Raw genomic sequence first — 23,084 nt, forward strand, 5'->3', positions numbered from 1 at the left:
CTAGGTGGCCTTGTATCATTTAATCTTCTGCAAAGAAGTTACAGTTAATTGTTACACTCTAATCCGTAGACATTTCTGCACAAAATTATTTCCTTGAATTCCTCGGTTCAACTGATTTTGCCTATTTGTTCCTTTAATTACTAAAAAAAAAATACTTCGCTCTGTAGATACTGTTAGAGCAACTTTGCTGATGGATTAAAAATTTGTGATGGAGAAAAAGCAGTTAAATTTTTCGTAGAAAAATAGAGAACGGCAGTTATGGCTGGAGTAAGGTAATACAAATGCACATTAGAATTACTCATTTTCAACAGTTTATAGCAAATTGATTGACAAACCCAGAATGTCTGAAAATATTAAGTTTTATTTAAGAAACATTTATTTAAACATATTCTTATTGTCTTAAATATCTTACAATTAATTCAGGCAAAATAAATACTGTGTTCCACCAGATTTGGCACACAACAGAATCATACAAATGACAGTTCCAAATTGTTTTATTTTACAAAGATTTTTACTCTCAAAGGCACTGGTAAAAATATTCAAATATCTTACAGTGATTTGATTCTGAGACTTTTGTTGCCTGAAAGTCTCAATTAGATGTTATTTATGCCACTTTGTGTTCAAAGTTCTGTACTAATGTGGCAGCTTCATTAAGGAACCAGCTAATAAAAATAACAAATGATCTACAGCACAGAGGTGCTAGGCATATTCATTAGTTAATGCTTGCAAACTGTTTGAAAATGAGTGGCACTAAGTGTTCACAGGTTATTTAGTACTACAAGACACAATATCAACATCTAAAAGGTGCCAAAAAGAGAGAAAATGTGACAGGACCACAATAGGCCTGGGGTTTGTATGCAGATGGCATTAAAAAATGATGGCGTTAAATTGAATGCCATCTGAAGCAAACAGAACTACACCACTTTCATCATTTGTGTCACCACTCATTACTGAAATTGTTTGAGAAAAATGAAAGATCCAACTCTAATGAAATGTAACAGAATGGTAATTGAAAAACTGATATAGCTGTCATGCAGTTACTGCTGTACTGAATCCCACATAAACAGTTTTCAACTTAACATAAACTTGATGCCTAAACTTTCAGTGCAAGCTGCAAAGCTCAGACAAAAATGAGATACACATAAGCACAGAGTTATAGAATACCTTGAGTTGGAAGGGACCCATAAGATTCATTGAGTCCAGCTCCCTACTCCTTTCAGGACTATCTAAAACTAAACCACATGGCTAAGAGCATCATTAGATACTCCTTGAACTCTGACAGGCTTGGCGCATGACCACATCCCTGGGAAGTTCCAGTGACCAATCACCTCTCTCAGTAAAGAACATTTTCCTAATGCCCAATCTGAACTTACACTTACACAGCTTCATTCCATTTCCTCATTTCCCATCACTGGTCACCTGAGAGGAAATCAGCACCTCCCCCTTGAGGAAGCTGTCACTGCAATGAAGCCACCCTTCAGCCTTCTCTTCTCTAAGCTGAACAAATGAAATGACCTCAGCTGCTTTTGCCCTTGAGACCTTTCACTGTCTTGGTCTCCCTCCTCTAGACACACTCCAACAGTTTGATGCCCTTCATATATTGAGGCACCCAAAACTCCACACAGGACACAAGGTAAGGCCACACAAGAGCAGAGTAGGACAGTCACCAGTTGTTCTATCGAGGCTGGAAACCTACATGGAGATGCATGCTGCAACGGCTACACCTCTTATGCCTACATGTCGTGGTTTAAACCCAGTCAGGTAACTTGTTCACTCACTCCCAGTGAGTGGTGCCAAGCTGACAACAATCAAGGTCCGTGTTCGTCTCCCCCCCCCTCCCTGCACCGGGGCTCTCCCCTTCCCCGCTCCCGGAGGAACGGGGAGGAGGATCGAGAGAGTGCAACTCCTACGGGTTGAGACAAGAACAGTCCAGCAACAAATCACCACCGCTACTATCAGCTAAAACAATGATAAGGGAAAATAACAAGGGAAGAGAATACGATACCACCGGCCAAGAAAACGAGTTCCACCCGGAAGCTCCTGTCCTTCCGGGTAACTCCCAGTTACCCCCCACCCCGGGCATGACGTGCTGTGGTATGGAATACCTCCCCGGCTAGCCCGGGTCAGGCGCCCCGTCTCTGCTTCCTCACAGCTTCCCCTCCTCCCTGGCAGAGCATGAGCCTCACAGAGTCCTTGGTCAGGGTAAACATCACTTAGCAACAACCGAAAACATCGGCTTCACCAACGCTGTTCTCAAAACTAGAAGTCAAAACACAGCACTGCACCAGCTAACACAAAGGAAAAAACATGACTGCTACTGCTGAACCCAGGACACTACATTAGATGCAGCCACAGTTAACCCTGACAGAATAGCAAGAAAATCTAAAAGAATAGTTTACATTTATGTTGGTATTACCAGTTTCATAATTTTCAAAACAGAACAGGAGAGTAAGTGTAGAAAAGCAACAGACTTAGTGACACCTAATAAGAGTCAGATATATACTACTTACAAATTCCTAATAAATTTATTGTAAAATAACCTTATTTTACAAAATAAAGGCTATTGTAAAATAAGGTTATTGTAAAATAACCTTATTTTACAAAAGGAAGAAGGAAGTTTTGTGCAATGAAATAAAGTTTTGAGGTTTTTTTACTCCAGTGTCAAATAGTCCCCTTCGTTAAGAAACACATCCGGATAATTGCCTGTATTTCTAATTCACATATATATTGACACTCTCTGTACTTCCATAATTATTTTTTCCTTTAAAATATCTATAAATTCCACATATGCAAAATCCTTCTGCTAATTCACTATCCTGTTGAGGTAGTTAGGTGAAGGGTAATTCCTCTTCACTGCTACTTTAAATTAACAGGCTTTCAAAATGAGATTACTGCTTTCCCTAAAACAAGTGCTATTTCGCATTTCACTCAGATAATTGTATCTACAATTTAATGACCAATTCCTGCTTTATTGTTCATTTGCATCCTTCCCTCTTGCAGGGAAAGAGATAGAAGGTGGTAAAATTCTTCACATACAATTTATGTGTATACACTATGTGTATAAAGCAGAACAATACAGTCTTATACCTTAAGTCCTTTATGAACTTCAAAACTCTAATATGAGAATACACCATTATGTTACACCTTCTTAGAGCTGTATAAAAAGTAGAAAAGTAAATCTCCGGAAGTACTGACAGGCACTGGTAGTATCATAACAAAATATTTCTGGCTCCCTCTAGTGGGCTTCAGTTATGTACCATGTTAGTAATTTTGCAGTAACGCACCAATAGTAAAGGGTCTTGGAAAGTTACAAAAACTTTGAAGTCTTCCTTCAATAATTCTGGCATTTCTGTAAACACCCCCTAAAGTGAGACAGATTTCTTTAAAGATTCCTGTTTAATTTTTTCTTTTTTTTTTAGATTTCAGATCTAGATACTTGAAAAGCTTAAAGGCCCTGGTTCAACAATGTATTGATCTACTACCTAAGTATTCCAATAGTGTCCACCCCACTACAGTGTTCTCTGATAACATTGTTCGTGCTATAGTGCCAGCTTTTCTATAAACAAAACTAGGTGTAGGTACTTTAGGATTTCTTAAAATCTGTGAAGCACAGATTTTCACAGTGCAAATCCTTGAATATTTCTAACTTGCAAACTCCCCTGTGTCAACAGTGAACATCAGCCACAGATGAAGATGCTTCAAATACTTTTATTCTTAGAACAGTCTGGGTTTACTTTTTTCTTTTTTTCTTTTTTTTCGTTTTTTTTGGGTTTTTTTAGATTTTTTCACCTCAGTAGTATGAAGGGTCTCCTTAAAATAGCTGGTTACAAATAGCAAACTCATTTAGATATATCAAAGTGACAAAAAAAATTAAAGATTTCCTTTAGTTCTCTTGCACAGCTCATATTATCAGAGCATTCAGTAGCAGGAGGTTTCAAGTTCCAAATTAGAACCAATGAAGCATTTTATTTTTTTTGTAAATTATTCAAAATATACTTGAAGAATGTTAATTTTATTCTCTAATTTGAAAACTCTTTTTTTCCCATATCTGCCAGTACAAAGAAATCAAGTGTTTGAAAACCTTATTTAAATGTCATAGAAGCACTGACAAAGTTTTGTGTAGTCTTTCAGTTAGGTTTTTTCTTTACTTCTTATAACTAGGATACTAGCTTCAGTAATATGTGTAAATCAAAGTGGATAACAGATAATGAGTATTCCAGTAAACTGCCTCCTGGTTTTATATAACAGATAACCACAATTGAGCTTACGAAGATAAGCTTAATGCTATGGATTCTAGAACCGAAATTCCAGCTCATTCCACAAAATACACTTATATATACTGATAGTATTTCAAAAGACTTTAAAGAATTGGTAAATTGTTAAGAAAAAAACCACAAAAACAACACGGAAAGATTGAGAGCACCCCCTACTATAACTAATGTTTGCAAAGGCAAGAGTTCCAGCATCAATTAACTGCCACAAAGAGATAAATCTCTCAAAGACTGATTCTATGTGTGTCTGATTTTCAAGTGAGGGAAGGAAAGCACTCTTTCAGGGAAAAAAAAAAGATCATTATTAGTCAAGTTGGAAACAATACATTTACCATTAGACAGCACAGAAGACTTGATATAATACAAAAAAGGGAAATAGTATTCTGTTTCTTAATGTATCTAATCTGAAAAATATGTTTCCATAACACAGCTGATATACAATTTACAGCCTGCTGTATCCAGCTCTAACTCTGACTCACTCAATATCAATGAACAGTAGACACTGTCCTCAGTTTTGAAGCAATACGATAGTACTGCATCTTTCTTATATCTGGTTCAGAACTACATGTTACCTGAAACATGGAACCTACAGTTTCTGAGAGAGTAACAGATGGTTAACCTCACCACTATTTAAATGTGTTTATTATATAGTAAAATATTAAAACTGATGGCTAAAGGAGCATGTATTCCATAAAGCCTATAGAGTGAGGATATGTATGTTTCTAAATTTTCTATCACTTTCTCTAAATTCACTGAAATCATCCTATTCAAAAAAACAAGTCAATAAAACTGGCTACTTTCATCATTTTCATCACATTCACATCAAGGTCCTCACATGGACATAGTATTCAGTTCATAGTTCTGAAGGATGATTTTTTCAAAATACAGCAGTTCGTAATATTAAAGTTATGAAGTACGGGCAAAACCCCCCACATTCATGCAGTTTCACTGACTGTTAAAGAAAAAAGGATTAAGATGAAATAAAAATTTAACAATTTCTAACTATTCTATGATTCTAATTTAAAGGATTCCTTGGGACCCGGGCCAAAATTACTGGAAAGGTAAATATTCATCATCTACTAAAGATTTGCAGAATTTCTTGGGATCAGTCATTTCTTCACTCCTATTTGACAAGTTATGTCCTATAAGCATATGGCACATGAGAGAGGAAGAACCCACATCAAAATTAGTATCATCATATATATTTAACTGTAACCAGAGTTTGAACATTATCATGCACATCTGAAAGGATGAAAGCCACATGATGTGCTGGTTTGGGCTGGGATCGAGTTAAAATTCTTTACAGTAGCTTGCCTGGGGCTATGTTTTGGATTTGTGCTGAAAATAGTGTTTATAACACACTGATGTTTTAGTTACTGCTGAGCTGCACTTACACAACATTGAGGCCTTAGCTCTTCAGACTGTGCTGCCACTGATTAGGTTGGAGGTACATGAGGAGTTCGGAGGGGACAGAGCCGGAACAGCTGACCTGAACCAACCAAAATAATGTTCCATACCATATGATATGCTCAGCCACGCTGGTGGGGGCCATTGTTTGGGAACTCACTGGGCATCAGCTGGTTCATGGTGAGCACTTTGTGTCATTTGTCAGTTTCATTTCCTCTCCTTCTGTTTCTCTGGGGTTTTTTTAATCTTTTTTTACATTTTTATTTTTTATTATTATTTTTTTAATAATTAAACTGTTTTTATCTTAACCCACAAGTTTCTTTCTCACTCTTCCCTTCCAATTCTCTTCCCATCCCACCAGGGTGAAGTGAGCAAGCATCTGAGCAAGCATCTGTGTGGTTCTTTAGTTGCTGGCTGGGGTTAAATCACAACACAGGACAACAAAGCTTCTCTTCCACAGTGAAAACACATTTTATGAACTTACAATAGTACCAACTAGAGTCCTTGCCTAAGTAGCATATTTGCAATTCTTCCTAACTGTAGAAATGTAGTAAATGCTGAGGTATATGGGACGAATCTCAGTAATTTTGTCGTATCCTTAGGTTTTAAGAATAATAGCCACAGCTCCCTCACACGACAACCACAACTGTAAAGGAATAACAAAGCTCTCACTGCAGAATTTTCAAATGAGAAGGAAAAAGAAACTGACTTGCTCTTTTACATTTCATATGACATCATGAACTTTCTGAAGGGCTGCTTACGGTTATTGTAACTAAAGAGAAACATATACCCAGATCTGGGCTGAATGATTTCAGTATACATGGAAAGAGTTTTACTTCCCCTTTGAGTAAAAAAGGATGATACTTCATGTCTAGTATTATTTAAAAAACTATCCAAATTATGTCAGGGCTGCCTAAAACAGAAGCTGTTTAAGTTCTATTAATTCCCCAAATTCAGCGCTAGAGTCCTTCTCCTGTGGCAGGACTGCTGTTAATAAATTGAGAAATACTGGCTTCGGAGAGGTCAGTAAGAGGAAATAGAGATTACTATTCAACTCTTCTTATGGCCTAGAGACAAGGTCTTTTCAGCTCAGCATCAGCTGTGAGAACTGCTGCATACTTGAGGGAGAAACAGGAAAGAGTATGCATGTTCAATGTAAATTACAAATTCACAATATGTGCATGTCATCTGCCTCTGTTCTTCCATATCAACAGGTGTGAAGAAAAGTTTTCCAGGTTAATTAGACACTTGAAAAAAGTAGATCACTAGGTATCTCACCTACTGAGAACATTATCACAGTGACAGGAACAAAGTGGCACTGGGGCAGCGGGTTTGGATCAGTCACATCATCATCATCCTTGAAGGAAGTAATGTTGTAGATCCCATGCTCACTAATTTCATCACTGCAGAGTACATCCAGATTTACGGTACTATTATTCTCAGTTGTCTTAGACAATGTATGCTTTTAAATCAAACACATATATATTTATATTTACATATGAACATTTTTTGACAAAGGTGTCACAAAGTTCTGAAACAGTGACTGATCAGAGATAATTTATGAAACTTCTCATTTAAAATAACTTGCAGCAGACCACTTCTGATTAAGGACTTGATCTTTATCATTAATGATCATTAAAGTCATTAGCTCGCAGCCTTCTTTGTTCAGCATGTCACCTATGCTCTATAGGAGGCTTCAACTAATAGAACCACATGCTGATCTGAATGGTAAGTAGTAAATAAAAGTATACCTGTTTAAAAAATCACTAAAAACAAGGATCATATCTTCTTATCTTTACCAAAAAGGTTAACATGTTTCATTTACACAAGGTTTTCCTTAAGTAATCCCCAGATAATCTGTGCTGGTAGTGTTGTACTAAACATGAGAAGGAAAGATTAATAAATAATGTTAACAGAAGCTAAAAGTTATAGGCAAGGGAAAAGCCTAATAGGCTTGGATTCATTATTACTTAAAAATGAATTTAAAATTTGTGACACAACTACAATAGAACAATCAGAATCCAAACACAAAATGTATCTATGGTATTTTATTAATAATAAAACTACAGAAGTCTAATGCTGCAGGACTATAGTCTCTTCTAAATACCAAATAGATAAATGAAGAAGCTATAAAACAAAACCAATAATATTTATCATCTAGAACGATTCCAGAAAAAAAAGAGATTACTGCAAAATAAAACAAAAAAATTTTTTGCAACATGGGCCATAATAATAAAGAATTTTTTCCTGAATAAAAAATAGCTGGTTTGGACATTTTTAATGACCACTTGAGATTGGTGTCTGGTTCTATAGGCTAAGCTGTGAGCCGACTTTCACTTTTTTGCTACAAAATATTCATGTTCAAAACAATGCAAACAATTACGCTCTTCCCAAATGAGTGAGGCTAGATATCCAACACAGTGAATGTTTTCTTTGGCCTCTCCCAATGACAAAAAAGAAGCAAAACCAGGATAAGATAAAACTAAAAAATAATTTAAATTAAGTGTTCTGGGTTCCTTGGAATTTCCTTCCCATGTACCAATCAACACCAATTTGTTAAAAAATATAAATAGTCAACATGGTGTTATAGTTTAAAAATGATCCAATACTGGATGCAAACAGATAACTAGACAATTGCACACATTGGAGGGAAAAGAAAGTATTTGAACCCTATCTTTGATGCAGGGGTACAACTACTCTAACCTCTTGGAAAGACACCATATATTCCCTTCCTAGAACTGTAAGAAACCCAAATCATTAACAATAATAAATATCACCTTTCATAATCACATGACCAAGTATCTGAGAGCAAGAACACCTTAATTAAAGAGGTCATGACTCTGAAGTTATGTAGCAATTACACTGAAACTGAAAGATAAACAGGTTAAATGAACACTGATGATTAACATTGCCCCAGTTTAAACATTTAAAGATAAATGGGAGGTGCACCTTTATACATAGTGAACTAAATGACTAAGGCTGGGTTAATAAAGATACACCTAAGACTCCATCAGTATAAAAACACTCTAGGGATTTATTTTATGAAAGCATATTAGCCCCAACATCAAACAGAACTGTTAATTTTTAATGTATTTGGTTTACGAATCACAGTTGGTTTTTTTATTTTCTGCCGATCTAAAAAAATAACAAGTACTTGTGAAATGCATGAAACTAACTGTGAACTACAAACATTAACACACATCAATTGACTGAAATTGAATTAGCTACCTGAAATCCAGGCTTTTCCGTAGATCTCCTTGGTGTTGAATGGAGCCATCTTTATAATAATTCAAACCGAGGACGTTTTAATTCTCAAATACCCTCCTATTTCTACTTCATAGGTGACATCTTGTTTAAACACAGTATTTTTCACATTTATTTAAATTTCTTCAATATCCACTGAAGCTGTCTACATAAAGCCACTCACATTATGTTGAATAACTGTCCTGCCTGTGCATCCAATATTTCATATATGAACAGATGCTTGTTATACAAATTTCTTTTTTTCAGACAGCAGATCTAAACAGCAAACAAACAATATTAGTCCAGATGCAAGGCCTTTTCATTTAATTCCTCAACCTATCAACAAACTGTTCCTGGAAGGCACTAGCTAAATAAAACTCTAAGTAAACAATTAAGGAAAACAACCCAACACCTTGGGAGGTTTGCAGCTTTACTCTATTACTAGCAATGTCTTCATTATTTATATATATAGGCACTGGTTTCCAGCCACTGAAGCTGAATCTAGATAATTAAACATTTATACCATCCCCTGCTATGCCATAATGTCTAACTGTATCCAAAGAGTCCTAGGTGTGCTGTTACACACCTGGGACTGAAACAAGGAATTTGCTGAGCTGCCTTTGATAAAGGTCTACACCTGGAACTTAATAGCACATGATACGGTTTCTGAATATTGCAACAGGTGGCAAATATAACTTAATGGTCAAGAACTCTTTCATCTTGTGGTTCCAGAACTGCAAATAGCTCTATTAGACTGAACAAAAATGAAAAGTGAAAATTTATTGATGTGATAAAGTATCTATTGTTATTACACTTTTTCCATACCATTTTAAGATATGATTATTTTAGGATACCTTGAAGAAGAATTTAATTGGAAAATGTATAGATTTTGCACAATTTGTAATCAAAAGATAAAATTTCTAGTACTATAAGTGTAGGAGAAACAGCAAAATGAAAGCCAACCCCTCTAACTTCACCAGGCAATTCTATTGCTTGTCAGAAATTCAGTGCTATCTAAAAGCAAACCAACTACTTCTCATTTTTGTACTATAAAATTACAATGCTGTAGTGTACATGTACAGGACAAGGTTTACAGGAGGAACTAGTACATTTCATACTGACTGTGTAGGTGAAAAAAACTGATTTTTTGGGCATGTAAACCATTGCTCATCTAATACAGAAGTACATAGAATCACAGAATAGTTAGAGTTGGAAAGGACCTTAAGATCATCGAGTTCCAACCCCTATATATGACAGCAAAGAGATTTTCAGACTTCTAATTTACTGTTCATTCTTAAGCAAGAAGCATAACCGACTGTATTCTTCAAGGGCAGAGCTTACTAACAAAAGCAGAGTTCCACTACATAGGTATAAAACCCCATGCAGTCATCAGATTAACTAGTTAAGACTATTCTGAAGCTACATTGTATTAAGAAGTTGTTTTAGTTTTATTTTCCAACTAACTTTCAAATACAAAAAAAGCTGAAAAGAAGACCAAGTTTCTAGGATCACATCCCCCTGTATTTGAATACCATTCATCTGTGCAGGAGAAAACTGGCTAACTTAATACAAGTTGGACTATAATATAGTGCAATCACCCTGTTCCTTGACTGTGATGATCAACACAGAGTGTATCTTAGTATGACAGTAAGGCCATCAAAGTTAACAACACGAGATCTAATTTAGGGAAAACATTTACATTTATGTTTACATGCCAATTTAATCATCAGTAGGATGCATTTACTATATCTGGTTTTCAACTTGATTTCAACCTGATCTCAGGCAAGTTTAAATCTGCATTTTTAATAAGATGTATGTATACTGACTACATGTTATTGGGGCATATCACAGCAATCTTGAAAATAGTGAAAATGGAAAACTACCTCATGTTTTTGAGCAGACAACGCTATTTGACTGTTCATTCAGAGTAATTTTAATACAGAGAAAAGAAGCAACTTCGTATTTAAATATATTGAGAGTCTGTTTGGTTTATGTTTTGCAAGAAACAGAAGACAAAAAAAACCATGGGCTTTCAATTGCATTTGTTAGAAGCAACTACTCTTGGAGGGGCATCCCGTAGTGATGAAGGAAACAAGAGTGAACTCTGAACACAGTAAGGTAAAGGAGAGCAGTTTAAACAAATGGATATATGAGAAACAGGATCAGAGAACAGCATAGGACAAGTGGTCCAAGACAGGAAGTTCTAAGTTGCCAACTCTTCAAATTACTTTTAGAGATCTCAATCTGAAAGACAATACTCATGAGCTGAGGAAAAGCATTAAGCTTCCTGCAGCATAGAGGCATCCCAGAAAACTATTCTAAATAAAGCTACTACAGGAGGCTTTTGTCAGAAGTACTCTAAGGCTAGGTAATACTCTATTGGTTTTGCGAGTTCCTTTGTAAAAAAACTGGTTTTTTTTCCAAATTTCAGTAATTCGGAAATTAAAACCCTATATCCTTCAGAGCCCATGAAAAAATTGATGAGCCTCAGAGTGTGTTTATTCATAAGACACTGTCAGTGAGATTCAAGCGTTAAGAACAGAGTAAAGACTTCAGCCAAGCAGGTATTTTCCAATAGCAAGAAGGGAGCAGTTGGAGGAGAAACATATGGTTTCTACAAATATTAGTCACATTTATGCAATTCCAGGTGAGAACGCTGTAGGACACTGTGGGGGTACAGACCTGCAACATAGATGGTTTAGAAACAGTAGGATTCTTGGTATGGCCCAGGTTCAAAAACTCTTTCTCTTGTTTAACAATGAAATGTCCACAAAATGACAGCAAGCATTCCTACCACCACATGGGTCTCTCCTGACTGGAATAATAGTAGTCATTACTCTGGAATATGGTGGAGGAAAACTGAAGAATAGGAAATTTTAACTAGAGGAAGACAAAGGGAGAGAGAATAACACAATGGTAATTGCTTTTGATAATTTTTAATGTCATTTTGTATAGAATTGTTTTCTGAGACTAATTTGCTAAACATAACTGTGATTGTCTGAATTCTCTCTAGGAATCTCAAAGATTATTAAAATTTGATGTAATGATCAAAGTTCAAATAACATTCCAAAGCCAAGCAAGTCATTAGGGGAATTAACCTTGGTAACTATTCAGTAAAAATACTTGGTTTTGAATTTGCTTAGTGGAGTCTTTGAGATCTTTGAGATTATCAAAAAAAGATTCTGCAGGTTCTTAACACTGGTGAAGGTGAAGACTTGATTTTTAAAGACAAGCTATATCTCTGTGTTTTAAGTACTTCAAAACACATAATGTTACAAAGGTAGAAAACTTACTTCAACAAAATTGTCAGATGTTTTATCAAAATGCACAAGAAATAAAGACAGAAAAAGACGGAGGCTGCCTAGCATTGCTCCTCAGGTTTGACCTTTACAGAATTGTAAACATTTGTTGCAAACAATGTTTCCATGTAATTTCATGAAGTTGCATCTAACTTGAACTATAAAACCAGCTTTTTATCTCTGTACCTGAGATAGGTATAAAGAAAGAATAAGAAAACAAACACTTGAAAAATAAAACATGAATTGATGTATCTAAACCTCCAATGTCCATAAACACTGTATAGGGACTTTATCAAAGTTTCTAAAAGTCAGATGATGACTCGCAAGAGAAGGAACCTAAATCAGGAGTAGTGTTTTATCCTGTCAACTGTTTCCAAAAAACTTCCTGTATTAAGTTGCTTACTTATTTGTTTTCTCCAGAAATATCAGTGATTACTTCAAAGCCATCGCCTTCAAGCAAGGGCACATAGTATGTAAGCTCATTTAAATTCAGGATAACATTTACATAAAGAAAAAAAAATCCAAAAGATGGAAAAAATTCACTAATCACAGTTTTTCAATTTAAAAATAAACTGTTTCCTTCTCAGAGATCGCCTTATTCTTTTACAACTTGGCATAAACTGCTCCTTTCTAGTACATTTGGGTCTCCATTTTGCAAAAGTACTTCTTAATACACTTTGATACTAGACTAATGAAGTACTGGGTTATTTATTAGTCATTCCCACATCCTACACAGAAGAGCACACAGTGAGCTTCATACTCCAAAGTGATACTAGTACGTAATATAAGTTCTCTCCTATGTGTGTTTAATTGTACAACTAGCACGTTACGACCCAGTCAGAATTCACATCCAGCTCCATTCCCCACCGCCATAAACAGTACCAGTAGACCAGTGTGTGATTGTCTCAGTCAGTCAACACCATATGCTGTCCCAGCTTTTCTGAAATCTTAATTTTTATCGAAAATATGGCAAAATTTCTACAGGGCACATACTAAAATGTCTTTCTGCTCCATAACTCCTCACAGATCTGATGATTTGAATACACCTCATTTTCCAAATCTGTGTTGTTTAATTTGGTCAATGGACCACCAACAGTCACCAAGTACCTACAACTTTACTTAGGAGCATTGTAGATTGAACTTGCCTTTCTGTGGTTACAAAATATAGAATAGGCCTCTTAAGAAATACTGGAATTCACACCTTCTTTGATATGCTAACACTGAAAAATGAAGTATAACTGGTAATAATAGGGATTCTCTTATATGGGTTAACCTAATGATAAATACTGTACCACACAGAATTTTAAAATCCTGTTTATATTGAAGTATCTGTTTTGATGGCATCTGCATACGATATACTATGGGTTTCAGCAGTGCTCTGAGCACTAAAATAACAAGGTGAACAACACTGCTGTCCCCACTTCACAATGTTTGTAGTCAAGAAAATGTTGACCTAAAATACTTATTGTTCTTTCTGCTTTCATGACTTGTAAAACATCTATTTCAAAATCGCTAGAAACAGATAGTACATAAAGCAACTTGAGGCACCATCATTACTTACATTAAAATTTTGCTACTCCCTGCCTTCTGTAACTTCACAACCTTTTAATTTTGAAAAACAAACTCTAATAAAGTAGGCCAAAAGAAAACTGTAACCTGCCAACAGACTGAGGACCAGTATGTTGCCCACCACAAAGATTGCTTGCCTACTAGTAAAAGCATATCTGTAACGTTAACAGCAGATGGCTTACAACTTCTGTATGAAGTATTTCTGAACTACACAAGTTAAATGTGAGCCTTGACACTTCTATCAGTAAGAAAAAGATACATTTATCGTAGCAAGAGACTTAGCTGTGTACACATTCACTAAATGCATACGAAAGCTAAAGAGTTCTTTACTCCATCTAATATAGGAACTTACTTGCCAAGCACTAAAGGGCAAGTTGCTTTTGCAATTGCAACTCTTTAGGATACATTAGAGACTTTCATGGGAGAGCAGATTTACACTAGCTCAGGTAGTTTTCTCTGTTCCGTTATTTAAAAACATCACATTTAATTTGGTAATATATTGAAATATACCCAGGCTTATTCTCAAATTCAGTATTATATTACCTTTTCTAAATGTAGCTAAATTAAAACCAGATTAAAATATTTACTGTAGGTGTAATATTACCAAGACAAACACAGTGTCAGTGGCATGCATAACATCTAACATCAGTTCAATATTATGCTCAATACAATATGTGCACTACATTTTAGGTATGCCTACAAGCCATTTAATTTAGAAAATTAGTGGACAACTCTGTGGCATTGCTTGCATATTCCTAAATGTTTAGAATATATATGTTTTCTTAATGTTTACTGGTATCTAACTGTATTGTCATTGAAAACCAAAACTGAACCACTGTGCTGAAAAACATTGAAAGATAAAATGTTGAGTTCATACATATCAATGATACAAACAAGACTACCACAGGCTGCAAAACTATTTTGACAACTTTATGCCACTTTGATAAAATTTGTTTGTATTTTTGTAAGATAAACACCTGTGAGATATTGCCTAGTTTGTTTTTGGTTTTTTTTAGACTGTGCACATATTGTATTGCAAAACTAAAGGATCAGTAGAGGCATGCTCACAAAAGCTGCAAACAGAGACGAATATCATGCAAACTGTTCACAAAAACTCACAGATTATTAGTATTTTATCTGAAAATCAGGTAAGCCTTTCATGCCAAACATTGCTTTCATTTTAATGACAGTAACTCCCCTTGCCTTGAATGGGAATTACACCTGTGTAAATGAAAGCAAATGTAGGCCAGGAAATAAGTCTATGCATAAAAGAACTTTAGACAGAAAAAGGGCTCTAACCACTTTGTCCTCCTGGAGTTCATATCCACGAAAGCAAGAAAGAAAGGACAGAGAAAAGACAAAGAAGGAAAGAGTCACTTTCATTTTGAAAGCAGCAATAATATTTGTCAGTAAAATAAATGAACAAATATCAAAGGAATTAATATATATCTTTCTTATCACTCCTAGTGGTGAAAAAGAGCTAGTGAAAAATGTGTCATTTTAATAACTTTCTTAATCCTTTCATGGGTGAAATTGAGATGACTTTATATAGCAAAAAAAAATATTTGTAGAAAAACCATCTGCAGAAAAAAAAAATATTTTCATAAAAATAATTTGGGAGAATTGTCCAGATCAGCTCAATAAATCAAAAGGGGCATCTCATAAAAAGGATGCAGAATTTAGTTCTGCATGCCTTGCACCCCAGTATTGCAAATGAGTAGCATACATCCACCCTTTGCACTTGCAAAGTCCCATGAAATGCTGCATGTTTGTTTACTGCAGCCAGATACAGGCTATGTATAGTGGCATAACTGCCTGTTAGTCACTCAACTAAAATACTGGTTTTAAAGCAAGGAGACAGAGTTTGTCACAAGTGTGACATCTGACATGACATTTAGACATTAGACTAAATGTCATGTCAGAGCTATATCATTTATACTTCTTTTCATACCCATAAATATTAAATACATTCTCATAATTATTTTTCTTGAAGGAATTGTCTTTTTAGCTGTCTAAAACTGTAAATGGAATGTTTTTTGTGAATTATGTTTGTACCTTAACTTCACATGTTATGAAGACTAAATCTAGATGTGCAATTAAACACTTAGCCATGTTGGAAATATGGCTGCTCATCAAGAAAGGGTGACAACTCATTTTATAGCTTTATTGTTCAGATACCTATGTGACATGTAACTTTGTGCTCCTCTGCTCTTACAGAAGTTTTATGTTCCCCCCACAATACAAGAGGTAAAACAGGACAGAATACAGCAGAGGCCAACCAAGACACTCAAGACACTCAAGCACACAATATACAAGGAGAAGTAAGGGAGACAGGCTTTTTTAGCCAAAGGAAGGTCAGAGTAGCGAAGGGTGCAGGAAGAGGGGAACTACTTGCATTCCTCAGCTACTAGAAGGTGAACTGTAGGGAAGACAAAGACAGAATTTTCTTGAAGATGCACAACTAACGGACCAAATGCAACAATCAAGGGATTGGACTGGATATAAGAAAAAAAAAAAAAAACAAAATCACAAGTGTGGTTAAGCACTTAAAGACGTTGACAAAGAGGTTACAGATTCTTCATCCTTGGAGATTTTTACAGCCCAGTTGGACAAGATCCTGAAAACCTGGTCTGACTTTGAAGTTAATCCTGCTTGGAGCAGGAGATTGCTCTAGATAACATCCGCAGGTCTCATATGACCCATCTTATTCTATGAACCTCTGTACAGTAGTAAAAGATTAAAGTGCTTTCAAAGATGCTGAGGGGTTAAGTGGCATTCTCACTAATACAAATAGCAAATACCATTGAAAGCCATCTAAATCACAGGACTTCTAAGCGTTATCACTCTGTGTGCGGAACTAGCAGGAGTTTCTGTCCTACTGCAATAAGAGCAGCAGTGGTCATAGATGTTTTAAATGGAAACATTTAGTGCTTTGATTTCTCATCCTCACTGCTGAAGAAATATACACTTCTTTGCAAAAGGAGCATAACCCATAAGAAGGTAGTTTTAGCACAAAGGCTAAGAAATTTTTAAAACTGTGAATGCCTGATGAGGTTGTTTTCTCAGTGAATGTCTCACAGCTGCAGGAAGGGTAGTAAGTAACAGCACAGAAGAGCAATTAAGTCAGAATAGTCCATCTCCCCACTTTAAAGATGCAGACAGCAATTAAAATAAAATGTTAAAACAAAAGAACTTGAGAAAATTAAATAAACTTCAAAAAGACACAGTAGATAAAGCAGGGCATGACAAAGATTTTAAATGCATTAAGTTGAATAAAAAATTAAATGTAGCAGGTTTCACAAAAACATGGGAAACAGTGAAATTTCAAACTAGAAAATAGGAATATCTTTAAAGCCATCAATAATGAATGAAAAATACAAATATTAAGAAGAGGTTAAAATTTACAGAATGTTTTTAAAGGGGCAAAATTTTAAGAAAACAAAGTTTGAGATGAAATGTATCTTTATATTATTTGATTTTTTTTATCACATAACTTAGCTCACGGTTATGTGTGCCAGGGCTGGCCATTCTTTAGAGCAGGTTTGCCTGTTTCTAGCACAGTTCTTAATGTCTTAATAACTTAACTTCTTTTTTTCATATCCTGCAATGCACCGCTATCCCTGAAATTTTAAAATGTACTATAAATAAGGCCTATAATATTTCAAGAAGATGCTTAGAAGTTGTATTATTTCCTTGTAATTTTCACTATACAGGACCCATAGTTTTCTCATTTCATGACAATTAGGATTGTTTGTAGTGTTCTCCTCAAGGATACAAACTGAAGCATGGGACAAAAGGCAACATACAACTTACAATGTGGGAAATTCAGGTTAGATATAAGGACATTTTTTGTCTGTTTTTAATCATGAGAGTGGTCAAGCACTGGAATAGGTTGCTCAGAGTGGCTGCTGAATCTCCATACTTGAAGATTCAAAAGTGGGCAAGGCCCTCTGGAAACTTAGCAATTCTACATTCTTTCAGCAAGAAGTTGGATGAGATATCCTGCAGAGGTCCTTTCCACCCCAATTATTCTATGGTGACTTTTCCTCACTCATGAAGAAAATATAACTTCATTACACTTTTTATATGACTTTCTCCTACATAAAATACATCTGCATGTATTTAAACACTGTTTTGCCATTCATTAGGATTTCTTTTCCAATTTTATCTCTATTCCAAAAATAATGACTAATATTATTTATCCATTGTTTTGACTACTTTTATGCTTTTCTAACATAGTATTCCAGTCTAACCAAATTGTTAGTGATCATAACATGTAGAAAATTTTACTTACTAATTATTCTAATAGTCTCTGCAAATACAGAGATGATCTGCACCTCTTCATACTATGAATTATGTTCTATTTTTTTCACTCAGTATTTATCAGCTAAGATACAAGGATTTTTTAAAACACCTATGAGGACTAAAACCATAATACATAAGAAAATATGTAAATTCACACAGGAAAAGTTAATTCAGATGACTACATAAGTAGTGTACACACAAACCAGAAATAAAGATGTCTCAGAAATAAAAAATATAAAGAGCAGAAACAAATCTTACTACAACACTTCTGTATCTTTTAGAAATGACAGCTGAAGAGTTTTGAGACAGTTTCTCTAATAACTACTCCTATGCCATGAGTTTCTAATGTTAGGAATCATTGGCTCATAAATATTGATCTGGTAACTCTGTTCCATTCCATAACTGTCTCATTTTGCTAAATCTTAATTTGTGTTTAGATCAAGAGTTTCCAAAAAACAAACTTAACTTTAATCACAGAAAAGATAAAATTAAATGCATCCTAACATTTTAAGGAGAACATACAATTCACATTTCCTAAAACCTCAGGTTATATTAGTGAAAATCAAGCACCACTTAGGCAACAATTAAAATAATATATGTATATATATTTACAAACTATATATTAAGAGAGATTTTTCTCAGAAATTAACGGCCTAATGAAGAGTCTCAAACACTTCACCACACAAGAATAAGCTTTCCAACATAAAGCAGTAACCCCCAAAATTGGCCCTTAGAAAGGGCAGTTAAAACTCCAAATCCTGCCTGTTTTGGAGTCTGTTTTGACTCCAAATACTGTTATCATAACAGTAATCAAGACTCGGTTCACACAAACTACCTATGTAGAATAACCTCCAGGATGAAGAGTATCTTTTCAGAACAGGCTATGAAATATAAAGATATGTGAAGGTACGTGAAGTCCAAGGCAAGCCATCATGCTTTATTAAACACATAAGACTCCTTCCAGCTTCTCAGCTGCTTCCCCCACATTGCTGTGAAACATTCTGGAGTTCATAGCAGTACAAAGAATAGCACTAAGAACCGTGGTGTACACTAGCTAAAGTGTAGCTAGTATAGTAGCTAGAAACTGATTTTCAGTATAACTTTTGAAAGAATAAAGAGGCTGTTCACCCCACATAATAGAGAATTGATCATTGTTTCCAGATGTCATAATAATCATAGATGTTCACTATGGCCTTAACATTGTTCTCTTATAATCAGGACCAGATTTTGAATTGGAATTCTTTAATATATTTGATAATAAAAACACTATTCTATTCATGAAGAGACTAAGCTATGAAATTCATCCCAATTAGAAGAATAACTTTTACCACTGCCAGTTGTGAATTTACAACTTTTAAATTAGAGATTGTCTTTGGAATAATTCAGCAGCTGACTTTCTTTCAGAGGTACTTGTACTGAAATTCTCCAGAAAGATTAATACAATTGTTATCAGATTTTACAGGTGTTACATGGACTAAACTGAAGGAGGAAAAAAAAACAAGAATGAAAACATGCTTGGTTTAGAGAAATCCCTTCCTCAAGTTTGCAAGGTCACATGTCTTTTTCACAGAAATGCAGAATCAAACCATGTCTCCTAAGGACCAATTTATTTGTACGGGATAGGAAATCACTGACTTCATCCCAAATCCTAGCAACTTAGAAATTCTGATTGTGGCAGACTAATTCTTCAGTGCTTGCCAATTGTCAACAAAATGAAATGGATTATGCATTAGCACAAGCCTGCCAAAATTTTGTTTTCTGACTCCATTCAGATGGTCACACTGCAAGTCCTGAAGTTAGAACCATTCAACAAAAAGAACTTGATGGTTTTCTGAAAATCAGACATAGTCCCACAGAAATAAACAGAATGCAAAGCATTCACACAACCAGAGGGAGCTGAGGGAAGTTCCCTACTTATACCTTCGAAGTTCTGCATGTAGATGCTGGGTCCTACAAGACAACTGAAAATTTCTTATTTTTTATGTTCAAAGACAGAAGAAGGATGTTTCAGTGGCTGCAAGTGATAGTAAGTTGTCAAACACACTGAAAGGAGGTAGTCAGCATGCATCAAATCAAGTTTTCAGACAAGTATTGTTTTCTTCCTCTACAACTGAAATGCTGGTTTAGTGAACTGGCATTCTGAGCTGTTGAAAATTTATATTCAGTGCACACTGTGTTGTATCTATCTGGAAGATGTATTTTTCCAATATTTTAGCATGAAAATTTCTCAGCTGCAAAAACCTCATTCTATCTACTGCATCACTCAGTGTGCATTCCCCTATATAAATCTGAACATAATTTAGAAAAGAAGAGTAGCATATTTTGTATATCTGTGGCACCTATATTACTAAGAGCAACTACTACTTGCTGTCATGTTATTTATTTATTATTTCAGTTTTAACCCATCTGAAATTGTTCATAAACTTAAAAGAAGAAAGTTCAAGGTCCCTTAGTCCCATGAAATTCAAGCCTCCATCCTGACTGAATACTCCATTTACTAAGATAATAAGCAGTACAGAAGCAGCATTACCACCATTATCAGTTTTATTCCTTTGATCTTGAAGGAACTTCTACATAATGATAACTTTTGTGCAACCTGAACTGAATTTTAATGCCTATATATCAGGCACTGTAACTAAACTGAAAAAACGAATAAATCATCTAGTCATTCTGAGAATCTAATCTAATGCTCTGACAACAATCGAACACTTTCATGCTTTGCTCCTACTCACGACCATGAACTCTGTAAGCAGTAGTCCTCTTTCTTTGTGACCTTTGAAAGAGTTCTTTGCAATTCTACATCATCTGAGATGCATGCCGCTAATGTAGCTCTGTGCTAAACTATTTAGTAGCAGAATCTGGTATAAATGGCATGAACGTGGCTTGAAATTTGATATTATGAAAAAGTTCACAAACAGATCAAACAGCTCTATGAAAGAACATTGCAGACAGTTAAAGAATCACCTTATATAAGGCCCAAAGCAGACATATATAACCTGTCAAAAAACGTCCACAAAGAACAAAGAAAATCTAGTAAAGTTAAAACAGGAAGCTATTAGAAGTTATCCTTCAAGAAACTGAAGCTATACCCATTAAGGAAAACAGAAGGGAATGAATTCTGATGAATTCTGGTAGAGCATAAATTATTTTCATGAAATAATGTGTACAGGCATAAAAGAGATAATAAATAAGAGACTGCCAGTCTGTTGGAATTCAATGTTTTGTATTCATGTGCAAAATGGTTAGAGAGATACTTACTCTAGAACACTATTTTATGCAGAACGAACCAGAGGATATAGTTAAAACTGATATTTCAGAAAGAAAGCTGTAAAGTGAGTCAAAAAAAGAAAAAAAAAAAAAGAAAAAAAAGTAAATTTTTAATATCAGGTGATATTCAGTGTAAAAGATCTCAAGTCTAAAACATCTATTAACTGTAATACAGTCTCTCACTGACAAGAAAAACAAAAGGTGGCAAATATGATTCCAATTTATTTCTTTTTTAGGAATTTCACTGTTAGATCAGCTGAATAATTACTGAGTCTGACTTCCACATTGGTCAGACTTTTAAAAACCAAAATAGAGAATAAAATTAGCAAGCATATGAATAAATTATGATTCAATTTGGAAAAGTGAGAATGGCTTTAATGAAGGGAATTAATCTCTGTTACATGTATTATAATTCCTTCAAGGATTCACAAAGAACGTGAGTAAATGAGATTTATTCATACTGATGAGTTAGGCTTCCAGTCTTTTAAAGTATCTCATCTGCCATGGAATAAGAATGAATTCATCCATGAGAAAACAAGCAATGCAAAGATAAGAAGAAATGAATAAATGGTCAGGGTTTTTTAAGGGAGAAGTATCACCAGTGAAGCCTCACACGGGATCTGCCTAGAGATGCTCAGTCCAGCATATTCATAAATTATCTACAACAGAAATAAATGAGAGATAGAAAAGTTTATTTATCATACTAAAGTATCAGCAGTTGTAGAAAAAACACCAGCTGAGAAGAGCTGCAGAACAGACTCATAATACTGAATGAAGAAGTCGGCTTACAGAAAGATGGATTTAGGTTAGACAGTAAGAAAAACTTTCTATGATGAGGATGGTGAGGCAGTGGAACAAATAACATAAGAAGGTGTGGAAGAATCTCATTGGAAATCTGTCAAGAGAAGTCAGACAAATATCTGCCAAGTTCACATGATCCGTCCTGAGGACAGTCTGAATTATGTATCGGAAAGTTTCCTTAGAAAATGAAGCCTTCCTCCTAATGTAATTTTTCTATGGTTTTAAGTATGTAGACATAATGACTTAAATCTATCCTGACTCTCTTTTATAAACAGATGAAACTAAGACAGAAATTATTATATCTCTTACTACTGGCAATGTGATCTAGTTACAAAAAAAAAAAGGAAACAAAACAAAACAAAAAAAAATATGTGAGCTTACTGACATTTTAAAATTACCTTAAAAAATCTATTTTGAGAGATTTAAACATAATCTAAGTTACTTTAATCAAAAGGAAACAGCAGATCATTTTATACTTTGTCAATAAAAACCTTTAGTCCTTTATTTAAACCTACCTTTCTGTTTTGGACAAAGAAATACATAGCATTTATACTATTGTCTCCTACCTTTCAAAAGATTAAGATAAAATTTGCAGATTGCAATGAACATATTATGCAAAAAAAAAAAGAATTATAGAAATAAATTGTACTGGAAAATTATTATCTTAATAATTATTCAATTATTACATTACTGGATTGTTTTACAAAAGATGTGTGTCCACAGAAGACTAGCATAAGATACCTCAAGAATTGTCATGGATATTCTATAAGTATATATCAGAATCTGAAAAAGATACTGTATAAGATATGAATATTTTCTCTAAAATGTTGAATAAACTGATCTCAGTTTATGGCGTTTATGTTTTCTGACGTTACCTCAGTTTTGCTGAATTTTTTACTCTATGATCCAACATTTAAAAATT

General features: G+C 34.8%; 1 protein-coding gene across 39 annotated transcripts in view; it reads right to left on the bottom strand.

The window, feature by feature from the left end:
* Positions 1 to 23,084, bottom strand: part of RIMS2 (regulating synaptic membrane exocytosis 2) — a 457,644-nt gene that overhangs the window by 352,321 nt on the left and 82,239 nt on the right. For 28 of the 39 annotated variants that reach the window (XM_061447907.1, XM_061447901.1, XM_061447897.1 and 25 more), the window contains one exon: positions 15,089 to 15,100. The exons of the other annotated variants lie outside the window; for them this stretch is intronic. In XM_061447907.1, the coding sequence (XP_061303891.1) occupies positions 15,089 to 15,100 (12 nt within the window). The remainder of the gene's footprint in view (positions 1 to 15,088; positions 15,101 to 23,084) is intronic. 39 annotated transcript variants of the gene reach the window in all.

The sequence above is a fragment of the Pezoporus flaviventris genome, unplaced genomic scaffold, assembly GCF_033815535.1.
Source record: "Pezoporus flaviventris isolate CSIRO_AGI_PZ_B2104156 unplaced genomic scaffold, CSIRO_AGI_Pfla_v1 ptg000007l, whole genome shotgun sequence".
NCBI lineage: Eukaryota > Metazoa > Chordata > Aves > Psittaciformes > Psittacidae > Pezoporus > Pezoporus flaviventris.